Consider the following 13269-nt stretch of genomic DNA (forward strand, 5'->3'; position numbering starts at 1 on the left):
ATTTTTCCCAAGCGAAGTATTCTAAAATTCTTGCATAATCTTAAAAGAAAACAATTTCACCTGCATCTTGTTCTGTAATGCGGCTTGACACTGATAAGGTTAAATTTGATAATATCTGAAAAGTCTTACCTCATTTTACTCTTTCAGAATGTTCTCTGATAGATCATTCTCTCAATGAAACATACACACACCTCACACTTCAACTTGCATATTGTGTTCTCAGAGTTCAATCCAATGCATACCACAAACTTGCTCAAATATTGGCCATTGTCACCTGCTGTGCAAGCAGTGCTTTAACCACTTATTTCCATTGATTATTCTTTTGTATTTGATGGTTAGTTTTAGAAAAGCTGCACAATCAGACACGAGTAACTTCATAAGGTATTGATTGCAGAAGGATGCATTGGTTAAGAATATGTTTCTGGCATTTAGGTGTATCAATTACCATGAATTCATTTTTATTATATATGGGTATATATTTCCTCTTGAATGATCTGTAAAAATTAAAAGAGCACTTAGATTTAAGCAAAATGGAAAAAAAAGAGACAGACAATGAAAACAGATGATGATTTTATTTACCTTAATTATAACTTAAACAAAGCACTGCTTCAGTGCTTAAAAAGGCATCAGTACCCTTCTAAAGATAAAAAACTTCTATTTAAAAAAAAAACAGCTACACCACGCTACCCTTTTTATTACCGTAGTAACTGGCTGTAAAAGTCACTCAAACAATAGGCTATTTGTGGTTGCATCCTTTTTAGTGTTTTACCCTTTTGTCATACATTTTATAATCTTCCTTTCAAATATTTGCATAAAACTGCTGGCAACTTAGGAAAATCAATTTTTGTTTTGAATGTCTTGTTTTCAAGTTCACCCATGCAATATCACAATCACATCCAAGCACAATGTGTTTTGTAACAACTAACACAATACTTATGCCTCTGGGATTGTGCTGATGACACCTGAATTAACCAATACTAGTAATAAAGCATGCAGGTCAACATTGGATGATGTTTGATTCTAAGTAATTTCTGGGGCCACTGATGAGATTAGGAGAGCTAGCAGGTTTCACCACTTTTCCTTGAAGCATATGAATTTATCAACTTATCATAATTATTATTAAAAACATGGAATTGCAAAGGTTTTTTTTTTTTGGCTATATTAATCAATTATATCATATTTTACAGAAAATGCACATATACATTACAAAATGTGACGTACAATAACATTTTAAAATAACATCAAGTATAGTTTCATAATATCTAATCAAAAATCTATTTAAAAGGTTTAAGCTGAAAACGGATTTTAAATCAGCAGTAACATTATGAACAACAGATAAATAATAAAGAAATTGTAATTGATGTTTTCACCAGTTTCAGTTTAAGGTTTAATGAAAACGAAATTGGAGCTTTCAAGTCTGTTCAGCAAAAATACATAGCATACATCAGAATATTCACATAAAACTTTATCTGGAATTAACAAATTAAAACAAGAGATCTAAAATAATACTGTGAGCAACTTGTAAATCACACACCATCCTTCAAATTCACCCTATGCCTAATAATGTAACAATATATTGACATTAATCCTTCAGATCAATTATTGAAATGCATATTATTAAGTTAATTGGACTACAATACAGGAAATAGGTATTTTGTGTACTTGTACATATAACCCACTTGCTGTATACTAATAGCATAAAGTAGATGTAAGCACATGTCTAAAATTGTTGATTATATTCTTGTTGCCCTGCACCAAATAAATCTCTAAAACAATATATTAGTTTACATCTAAATATAACTTAAGTTTACTGAATAAGGAACTAAGAATGCTTCTTTTTATCATTCAGTCTAGAATATTCTTTTGTCTCCTCAACAGATAAATTTGCTTAAATCAATTAACCGTACATGATTATGGGATTAAAATTTTACAGAACAATTGCTATTGAATCAAACACTTAATTTGGGTTCAGTGATCATTTTGGCTCTAATTTAGAGTTTAATTGAAAATCTAGGAATTTTGTGAATCCATGGGAAAAGCTCATGTCCACTCATCTCTACCTATTTTTGAAAGGATAGATGAGCTTTCTCTAAGATTCCAATGCAGAGAGTCATTTCATATCACTGTGATATTCCTCTTCAAGAATCACTTTCCCTGTGCTGCCAATTCTTCCTTGATCAAACTGGCTAGGCGCTCAAAACCCTGAAAAAATAAGAAAATAATGATCGACATTTTATTCTTCTGAAATAAATTATTGTCATGCACTGCAAAGTTTTTTATTTTGTGTTTTCAAAATGAAGTGATGACTTGTTAGGGTTAAGCTCTGTATATTTTGTGTTTTCAAAATGAAGTGATGACTTGTTAGGGTTAAGCTCTGTATAATGTCTTAAACAAAATATTATTTTTCTTATAATTTTTCAACAGATCTCTTTTAAGTATGGCCTCAAGCACAGTACACTGAAAGTGAGCAGAATTTTAATGCATTATTATATGATCTCTCACACTTAAATACATGAATCAAAAAGTAGTAATCCATGGCATTTCACAAATAGTGTAGTGGATGGAGTGCAGATTTCTTCCCTTCAAGTATGTTAAAAAATAAAACAAATTGCTTTCACTGTGTAATTTGTCTAGCTACATAATGCACATGAAATCTTCAAAAAAGTCAGTTGCAATTGCAATTTCTTTGCACAACCTGGTGGAACCACATCTCATAAAAACAATAAAAATAAAATTGCCAAAAAATTGAATTATATATTTTAAAAAAATTAATGACACCTACATGAACAATGTAGGCTCACCAATAAGTCCAGTCCCTTTCTCTCTGAGTGTGCACATGTGTTTTTTTTAGAACAGATATTCAAATCACAAATAGAATCCTACGTGATACCATCCATTGTACAGGTAAATCATCAATCAAGGAGTCACCTTACCCCAGTTATAACTTCAATACCTAACGTCACACAATGTGGTTTGTCATGCATGTCCTAAATAACAAAGTGATAAAGAAGCCAGGAGGGCACGCCACTTTTTTTATCTATTCATTTTTTACTATTTGTTTGTTAAAGTCATCTAAGTCTACAAACCAGGACTGTGGATTGAATATTTATTTGTGACAAGGGTGGGGAGAGTACTGGAGCCATTTTCAAGACGTCTCACTTCAGCCAAGGTGGACATACAGACATAGATGAAAAGTAAGTCATTTCGCTGCGTTTATACCGTACAGTACAGAGACAGTGTGTCTCATTTGTGTAACCTACAAATCCCCAAAAATATTTTATAAATTAGACTTTAGGTTGCAGAAGCTGATATTCAAAACTGAAACGTCTTTTAAATCACCGTGACTCCTGTAGCTTATAAACCAAGATTATTCATATAACACAACTAAGGTTCAGTATTACATATATTTTTTTCTATATGTAATATTGTAAAAAGCAGTATAGCTGAAAAAATTACCATTCAATACTTTGGTCAGGTCTCAAATGATAATTGCCTCAAATTTGTGACCATGAGTGCCCAAATTAACAATTCACAAAATTTATATTAAAAATAAAAAATGGTAAACTCATTAACATATCCTTTTTCTTATAACCCATGCAAAAAAACGGCAAGGAATTCTCACTAAAAAAACAGTAAACTTTCCCCGATACCCCAACGCTAAGCCTTCCACCTCCTTCCCCTCCATCAAGACTACTTAGCATAACTCTGCATACAGGTAAAGAGAACAACAGGACAATAGCGCTATCAAACTAGGCCAGAGTTAGTGTTTGTTCAAGAATTCAGGTACATGATTACACAGGCGGCCACCACCCCGTTGTCCCAGCTAGTATCACAGCTCGTTAAACAACTGCTGAGGCTTCTTGAGAGTGGAGGTTTATGGTAAGATGTCGATCATTTTTTATGGTAAAGTGTCTTAAAATTGACTCAGTGTTGTAAAGTTTATAGGGATTATTGCATCCGTTTTCAATAATGTAGATACTAAAAAATGAGCATAAAGATGGGCACGGGGGCGGATGTTATAAAAGTTCTACTACCATGACATTATAAAAAATGTATTAATCAACTCCTTTTCTATTATACCTAGCCAGTATGTTAAGCCCGTAAGCAAACTTATACTGATACACTTTGAGGATGTAGTTTTAAGCCTTAACTATTTAAGTATGAACAAAGTAATATGGAGGTGGTTGGGGGTGGGGGTTGGAGGTGGGGCATTTACTGATTGCCCATCCTCATAGCAGCAATGTTCTACAAGTTAGTTTTACATTATGTGGATAGTGGATTTGATCAATCCTTGAATATATTCATTATCAACATACTGAGAAGTATTGGTAGTTTTCAAGCCAATTGTTAAAGAACGTCAAATATAGTTCTTCTAGTTTCAAAGTTAAGGTACCTGTAAGTTACTTAGATACTAAATAGGTGAACTGCAGAGAGCTCAGGACATTCCATGCATGATGAATAAATCAACTGTCCACTCAGTTATTACCTTTGAATACTTTATTATAAACAGGCCCATAAGCAATTTATTCCACTTATTTTGGGAGGGAGGGGTTCAACAGAAGCACTATTCTTCACGCACAGATCCACTCTCAATCAAATTTTGATCTGTATTTTATGCTATTTTTCAAGTTGGGTAAACTAAAAGTGTAAATAGGTTGACACAGCCCTGTTAAAATACAAGTCAAGGATAGCTACATGTATGTACTAGACAGTGAGGAATGAAACTTGAAGCTAACATTGCTATGTTTGAACTTGTACATTAATATATAAGTAATGATGACACAGTAGATAAATATTTAAAACAGGCCTCAAAGCCTAAACTATTAAGGTGAATATCATATAAAACAGGTCTTCATACTTTGAGGGCTTCACACCCTTTTTGACAACTACCAAGCTCCGTGACATCAGTTGAACTTTTTTCTGACAAAGCCTTAAGTTTGTGAACCAAAGTGCGTGTAACACAAGTCTTGGGTGTAGTTTATCACGGAGAGGTCATGGGCTGCCTCTGACAAGGTGTGGCAAAGTAAACTTACCAAGTTAAATACACACTGGATGCTGCTACATAGACTTTTAAAGTGCAGGCTTTTTTTAACAGTTTATCTTGTAACAGAGGTAAATGTATAGTATTACAAAAAATTAATTGATGAAATAAGTTAATTGTTTTTTAAAGAAACTAAACATGTTTTCCAGCTATATGATGTAAGGTGATTTGGGCCTTTGTCAAAGAGCCTTGAGCACAAGAAGTGAGCTCGAATGTTTAGGGTCTATCTATAGATTTTGAAATTGATTTTGAAAAATAATTGTTCAAAGATTTTTACATAGTATCTTAATATAAGCACTGGGTATAGAACAGTGACTGTTGTAGCTGAAAATACTTTAGATAAGGGCATCAGTTAAAATTACACTGCTTTTTATTCTTGGAAGGCAAAATTCATACCAGCACATGTATGTGAACAACTGATTACCATAAAATTTTGGTCAAACCATACTTCAGTGCTCTTGCCAGTCATTCACATTACCATTTTGAAAACTTGTCCAGTAAGTAAAAATAAAACTTTCTGAAAATATGAATTTGGCAAAAACAAAAGCACTATGAACTTACTAAATATCAGTCAACCCATATATTACACATCCTAAGTACAGAAATACTCAATGTACAGGTGTGACTGCATACAATTATTTCTAAGAGTGCCTTCGCATATATATGTATATACTAGTAGAATGGGAAAGTGAAAAGATATACTTCACAAAGTAATCTGAACTTAAAAGGGTAAAACGTGAAAAGAAAAGAAACATTTGGATAACTTATAAAATCTACTCAGATAACATTGTGGCATTAATTTGAAAAGAGATATTGGACAATTAATTATGTAATTAACAACAATGAGAACTGAGAAGTCTTGGTGGGGGTCTGGACTTTTTTAGTGCTTTTCTATTTTTAATTCATTAATTAATAGATCACCACCAAAATCTTATCCGTTATGTAAGTTAGCTTATTTCTTTACCACCTGAAAATGTCATCAAAATCTCTCCAAATATTTTTGTGAATGTTGTTAACAGATAACCAGAGAGAATCACATGGATGGTAATCCACATGACCACCAAAATGTAATAATTTTTTAATATTATACTTGGCCCACCATAGACATTTTCTGAAAGTGTCATCAAAATTCATCCATAACCTCCCTGGCAAACATATGAATAATTGGACGTGTGTGCCCAGTTTGAAATTTTATTAAGTAATATTCATAAATTATGTACACTGGTATCACATATAAATACATATTGTTATTGTTATTCAATAATAATCAAATAAAAGTAAAGGTATAAAGGCCCCCTTTTAAGGACTTAATTTAACTTGCTGAAAAGTTCACAAGTCCTTTTATCTTTTCATAGAGAGTTTAAAAATCTAAAGCTAATATAACAATTTTATCATGTTCAACATATTGTTTCAGATAAGGCACAGAGATGGTTGCCAAAGTGATTGCAATTTCGCTGCTACTTCATGCCTCTGCCATCTTGGCACAGAGCCAATTCAAAGCTCCAGATTACGAATGGAGTAAGCATGTTGTCATTGGAGGCTCAGAAGAATTCAACTGCAATGAGAGTAACTACATGGCACCCCTTCAGCACAGTGATAGCATCGAATGGGTGCTCCCTGACTCAAAGCGAGTCACTACTGGCTGGTCGGACGATCATCGCACCCTCAGGAACATTACCAACACTGGGCCTATTATAAATGCTATTATGCACATCAAAGATGTTCAACCCTCCATCTTTGGATACTATATTTGCAGGGTATCCAGAAATGCAGGCTCGGAAGTTAGCTACACTCGGTATGGCCTTAATCTAGGCGGAGCTCCTTTTGCCGACCCATGGGAAAAGTACCAATATAATCTAATGGTAGGGGGTATAGCAGGAGCTGTGGTCCTGGTGGTGTCCACTTTCCTGTGCCTGGTCTACAAATTTCGTTACAAGGAGCTGGAAGATGGGCGATACAAGGACACCAGTCGCTACACCGGACAACCAATGAAATCCACAGCAGTGTACGATAATGCCGCCATGGACAGCAGCCAGGATAGCATCTTCAAGAATGGTGACACAAAACCTGCTGCCTCAACTGACACCCATATGTGAACAATTATTTTGTATGTATAAGTGTGATGGAAATCAATGAATGTCCAATGAAGAAAGTACTGACAATTGTCTGTTGAAAAGATATTGAACTATCTACCTTATTTACTGCCCATCAAAATAATTCCATGGTTTAAAAATACTTAATCTTTTCAAGAGGAGATCAAATGAGATCAAGTGGATATTATGACAAAAATGTTTTCTAAGTACTAAAACTTGGAGCTATGAACAATTTTACAGTGTACGTCCAAAGTGTACTCCACAACTAAGGACATATTAATATCTGGGATTCAAATAATTTTTTAATTAATTTTTGTTTTAAAAATATCTTCGAGCTATCATTATCATTGATGGATTTAGAAAATATATATATTTTTATGACTGATCTGAAATGTATTAAAAGTCAATTTATAGTTAGTGTGCTTCTTTCTGGAGGCTCTTAATTTTTTTGAACAATTCATCTGCCAGTTACCTGAGTGTATGTGATAACTGAACAAAAAACATTATCCATGTATTCTACTTTTGATTTTTCATAGAATATAATTCAACAAATGCTTATTTTTCATAATACAAGGCTGTTTTGGTCTTGATCTAAATTTTTGAGATTTAACCACTCTATCTCAAAGTTAATTAAAAAGCAAATGCTTTAAGTTACAAAATAGTTTAATCTATGTTTTATCAAATTTAAGTAAATCAAACATCCCCCCCCCAAAAAAAAAAAAAAAATGTATTGAACTTCCTTAAAGTACCTTCCAGTAAATCTACAAATTATTACAAATTTGAAGAAAGGTTCTATAATTTGCTCAAAATCATATTGTTGCTCATAGGACACCTCAAGAAAACTAACTTGCTTAACATTTTGCCAATTGTACAGGACCTGAAAATATGTCAATTCATCATTAACATTTCATGTATATACTACCAGTATTGCTTTAGTTTTTCTGTCCAATATATCATCATATCATATACCTTTATACTGATAATTTGCACAGCTCTCCAGCAAAAGAAAATACTTAGTTATCAAAGACTGCAGGAATAATTATGAAAGATAGAAAACAATTTCTCAAACTGTATTTGGATTTGATGTTTAATATATACAGTTATAAAAGATGAAAATTACAATTTCCTATTGGTTGTATATCATTTAGATGAACAAAAAGTTTATTTTAAAATTGTTGAATATCATTACATAGCATAGCTATAGGTTAAAATGTTACATATATTTTCAATTCCTATTTCTTTGAAAGAAATAAATATATTTATATTGTGAAATCTTTTTATCTGCTTTATGCCACTGTCGTCCATAATCCCATTTTTCAACCATGACAAACCCTAGTAGTTGCTAGGCGGACAGAAGTATATCAGTATTTTAGTATCATCTGTAAATAGTGTTATCTGCCTTCCCTGTCTACACTGGTGCTTACAAACATGTACGTGACTGAGCTTTAAGGGACATTCTCACATGCACCCAAAAAAATGCAGGTTCGGGAGATTTTTTTCTTTTTCCTAAATAAAAAAAATCTGTAGTAAATTGTCAAGCCAGTCAACAGCTCATCAGGATGCCACCTGTCAGTGAGAAAATGAGTGAAGTTTGACTTATGAATCCAAGGAATTGAAGCCCTGAGAATCACGGCCTACTTAAAGCTTTAAACATTAGTATGAATCTTATATCTGCATTCACACAGATGAAAGTAGCATCATTTCAAGCAATTGGTGCAAGATACTTTGTTTGGGTTTTATTTACTGCAAATTTCTCTGTAAATACAGAGGATTTATTTTGTCACAATTGCAAGATGCAGAACTTTACAACAACTATATCAGCTAGCATAAGTGGATCCAGTTTAATTTACATTGTCATAGGCCCATTAAGGTCAGATTGTGTTCATAGTGAAGTCTCTCATCATTATTCTGTAGTTGTGCATTTTTTTTTTATCATCTGTAGGCAATATGTGGGGGTTTAGGCGGGGGGTGGGTGGGGAGGGTGAATAAACTGGATCCAACTGGTAAAGTAACTCTCTGAATCAAAATTTTGCCTAGGTACTATAAACAGAAATAGGTTTCACAGTAAAAAAAGGACCACTTTTTATGAAAAAGATCCCCACCCACATCCTTGCCAAATGCAGACTACAGGCCTGCTGTAAAAGCACCTCCATACTTTAACAGTTTTTCCAAGTTCCATGTGTACAGTAACTATTCATACACACAGCCTCAGGACATGTCCTATATACTGAACAACCTGAAAGGGAGCTTGTTTAGTATGTATGTCACACAGAAAGGACTTGCCACCTTTTGTATGCCAATAAAAAGACTGTATCCACTTAACACAAAAGACTAGCTAGGTGATTTGGGTATAATTTACCTGTAGAAATACCCTCTGGTATTGTAAGACGTGCCTGATAGATCACCAACAAACACAGGCAGGTGACAACACAACAAAAGGAAAAAAAATAAGTATGCAAAATATATATATTTAAAGATAAAATAATAGATTAGCATATGACATACAATGTATCAGTGTGTGTGTGTGTGTGTGTGTGTGTGTGTGTGTGTGTGTTAATGCAAATCACTTTTGAAAGTTGTTACTGATTCAGTAATACATTAATTTAGTGTATATTGTATATGCTCAAATATTTTAATATCAATATAATTCTCTTTCTCCCTTGCACACAGACACACATACACAGCCACATGTTAACCGTGTGATTTTGTACTCCACCCCCAACCCCCTGAAAAAAAAATAGAAGAATGAAAGACAATTTTTCTAACTTATCAAACATGCTTTTGCAACAACTACTTTGAGATAGTTAAGTAAACATCACGGATGGGATGATCTTTGTTGATCCAAGATAGCAACAGGCATCTGATATCCAAAAAAGAGATCAGACCAGCTGCATGACAGTCTTAAACATCATCCTGGTATGATTGTCTTGAATTATGCTTTGACAACATTGTAGTTAGTTGCAGTTACAGGCATTCGAAAGTGAGGGTTCTTTTCACAGTGAAATCTGGATCAAAATTTGATTCAGCAAGGACTTTTTTTCAAAAAGGTGATTCATTTACCCCCCCCCCCCCCAATACCGCCATGATAGGTAATTTATCATTTTAAACTATGTAAGACTTTGAACATTGTCAGCCAGGAAGATATGAAGAACATCAACTTGGACATACGTCTCCGCCCAGAGATGTTGAAGCAGGATAATTTCTAATCGTGTGAATGCAAGTATGACAATGTGTGCATGCACTGGCATAAACATTGCATATTGTATCAGTTTTCTCTTTGAAGAATTATTTACACAAGCAGTGACTGCATCCATACCAAAGTTCCATATTCATGGCTTATCACTAAAGAGAAGATTGACAGGATTTCTTAAAAACTTTTATTTGAGGTTGTTTATTGCACTTGAAGCAAATTTCTGCTAAAACAAGAATACAAGAATATTAAATAAGCATTGTTGCTGGAGAAAGTTCATTGTTGGCCCAGACAGGCATGTAGTTGCATATATTCCAATACAGAAACTGAGATGTTTCAGTTGAGAAATCTGCAGTACAGCAGGAACTAATGCCTCAACTTAGCACAATCTCTCTATGGCAATGCGTCTCAACTAACACATTCTTACCTGTAGATGTACTTGGATGTTATCTGCATTCTCTCACAAATCATCAGGGCTTAAATCTAGAACTGTCTGGTTTCCGTTCCAACAAAAAATTGACTGTTGACTTAGTCTGGTGGTAATTTGGTTAAAATTCAGACCAATGACAATAAAATAGACCAAATCAGAGTTCAAGATTTCAGCTATTTGACCACATGTGAACATACTCTATTACACTGCATTTACCTAAATAATGCTTCATGTTGAAAATCTATCAATAAATAACCAGGAAATGAAATGATTTTACTAATGCACTGTGTATCCAGACATAGGAAGAACTTCTTGAATGGAAGATGGACATGCAGACACAGTGGGAGACTTCCAACAGTCAGGGCAGGTTTCTACAGGACCAGAAAGAATGCTCTGGAACGGTTTGGTTTGAGATACTTTTCACTCTAAAAATATCCTTTAAGTCAGAGAAGAATTTCATCAGCTATGTTCTGTTATAAGAAATCAAAGGTGAAATATTGGAGGTAAACAATTTCAATATTTAGCAACTAATTGAAGAAAAATTATTTTATTCTTAATGCTTTAACTGCTATGCATCTGGCTATGTGAAATCTTCATTGTTCTTATCACAATAAATCCCTGGATAATCTGTGATGTGATTCACCAATCTGACGGGAATCAATGATGCCTATTTGGATGTAGCTGAGAAAAGTGTGAACATAGCCACAGACAGCATGGAATCATTTGAATGCTGCCTATACCCCTTTTACATGTTTACTCAAACTGCCATTTGCAAACCAAAGAACTGTTTTACATGCATGGGTGTCAAAAATCTGTTCGTGAATCAAATTATTCCTTTTTTCATTGAATTTAATTGACCTAAGTAGTTTATTGACTGCTTGATACAGAAAAAAAAATCAAAAAAAAATCAGATAATGAGACATTTTGTGTATAGGACACAAACCAGAAACACTTAAAAGTACAACTGACTGGATAGAAATTTTACTTCAGGTTTTGTAGCATCTTACCAGGGGGACTTAAAAGACAGCATGAAATATCTAATATTATGTTATAGACTGTTTCAAAAGGGTCATCAGTAGGACAGGCCTCAATCTTTGAAAATTTTACATATAATCTACAGTACAATAGAAATAATGTCTTAAGCATTTTTCTATGCATACCTTCCTTCTCCAAGTTCCAGAAGTACCCTCTTCCAAATTTTCCTAAGGAAGAAGGGGCCATTAAATAACCTTTCTACCCTAATAACACATACACACATAAGAAATATATTCAGATTTCTCCTCTTCATAAATAATTACACCAAATCCTCCTGTTCCTCAACCATTCATTTAGGTCATCAATTGTGTCATTTATTTCTACACTGTTTAAATGCGCGAGAAACAAAATGAGAAGAGAAGCATTATTCTTAATCACTCATAATGTGAAAGGGATTCATAATAACAAAGCATCCATCTCAACCCTGTAACAAGTATTCAGACTTCTACATGTAATACTGCACTGATCAAGGGAGAGAGATAAAAGCATTTTGTACTAAGTGCAGTTTTCACAAACAAAATATGAGAAAAATATACAACTACATAAAAAAAAAGAACAATAGATCATGCTTTTAGAAAAAAAACAGGTAATCTGGAAAATGGAATAGCTTAACCACAGTGAACAAGTAGGCTTAAACTGTCACTTAGACATCAAAACAGCCTTAGGAAGAAGACAGATTTTGTTTGCAGTTTACTCCAAAATGAATAATAAGAGATAACTGTGTAGATTTCTCTACAAGTGCATTTCAAAGCAAGGCTGAAGAAGGGCAAAAAGTTGGCAAGTTTTAAGAGAGATAATAATATATAATAATAATAATTAATGTAAGTGGAATATTTTGAAACAACAGCTATGAAAGAAATATCAAGCCTGAAAAATAGGCTAGCTCCTAAATTTTTAATTCCTAAATTAAATTTTTGAAATTTTCAACAACGAGTATGCCTGAATAGATGGTAAAAAACATTTCAATTTTTTAAAAATTAATCATGATAATGCAATCATCTAACTGATTTTGAATGTGTTCCATGTGCTGCAATTTCAGCATAACTAGTCAGACTAATTATATGGTAGCTATCACTGTTCATACATGTATTTCCTCAACATCATAAAAGTACCTTAACAAAAAGCATCAGACGGTGTTTGGGTTGAAAGAGAAAAGTAGGAACAAATGGCACGGTGCTCTGGGGGCAACTAAAAGGGGAAAGCCACTCAGAAAATAATCACATTTTGATTTAAAAATTGAAAAAAAAATCATACCTGAAGATGAATATATGTATACATATTCATATACATACAGACTTTGCACTGTCAGCGTTAACCATTTCAATCTACTTCAGTCTATTCAAAAAGGATCTAAAACCACACGGGAAATCTTAGCTAAAGATGTGCATAAAACTGCATTTACACATTTCTATTTTGGGTAAAACAAGATTGGCGATTGGCTCAAAAGCTTTCAACACAAACACTGCAAAGTGAAATTTGA

General features: G+C 33.5%; 2 protein-coding genes across 4 annotated transcripts in view; one reads left to right on the top strand and one right to left on the bottom strand.

The window, feature by feature from the left end:
• Positions 1-553: 553 nt before the first annotated feature.
• The window catches only part of LOC106173073 (kynurenine/alpha-aminoadipate aminotransferase, mitochondrial), a 64125-nt gene continuing 51409 nt past the window's right edge, over positions 554-13269 (bottom strand). For both annotated transcript variants that reach the window (XM_087008523.1, XM_087008524.1), the window contains exon 15: positions 554-2202. In XM_087008523.1, the coding sequence (XP_086864649.1) occupies positions 2146-2202 (57 nt within the window). In that variant the 3' untranslated portion in view covers positions 554-2145. The remainder of the gene's footprint in view (positions 2203-13269) is intronic.
• LOC106173690 (uncharacterized) lies at positions 2989-8406 on the top strand. 2 transcript variants are annotated; one of them, XM_013554897.3, is made up of 2 exons: positions 2989-3194; positions 6456-8406. In XM_013554897.3, the coding sequence occupies exon 2, from the start codon at positions 6469-6471 to the stop codon at positions 7135-7137; it is 669 nt and encodes a 222-aa protein (XP_013410351.2). In that variant the 5' UTR covers positions 2989-3194; positions 6456-6468; the 3' UTR covers positions 7138-8406. The 2 variants fall into 2 exon arrangements, with proteins under 2 accessions (XP_013410351.2, XP_013410352.2); XM_013554898.2 differs by lacking the exon at positions 2989-3194 and adding an exon at positions 3720-3879.

Source organism: Lingula anatina, chromosome 3 (assembly GCF_051362555.1).
Source record: "Lingula anatina isolate TDL-2025a chromosome 3, LinAna3.0, whole genome shotgun sequence".
Taxonomy (NCBI): Eukaryota; Metazoa; Brachiopoda; class Lingulata; order Lingulida; family Lingulidae; genus Lingula; species Lingula anatina.

What these genes read in the sequence shown, in the direction of transcription:
- LOC106173690 (XM_013554897.3), top strand. Translation starts at nt 6,469, where the DNA reads ATGGTTGCCAAAGTGATTGCAATTTCGCTGCTACTTCATGCCTCTGCC.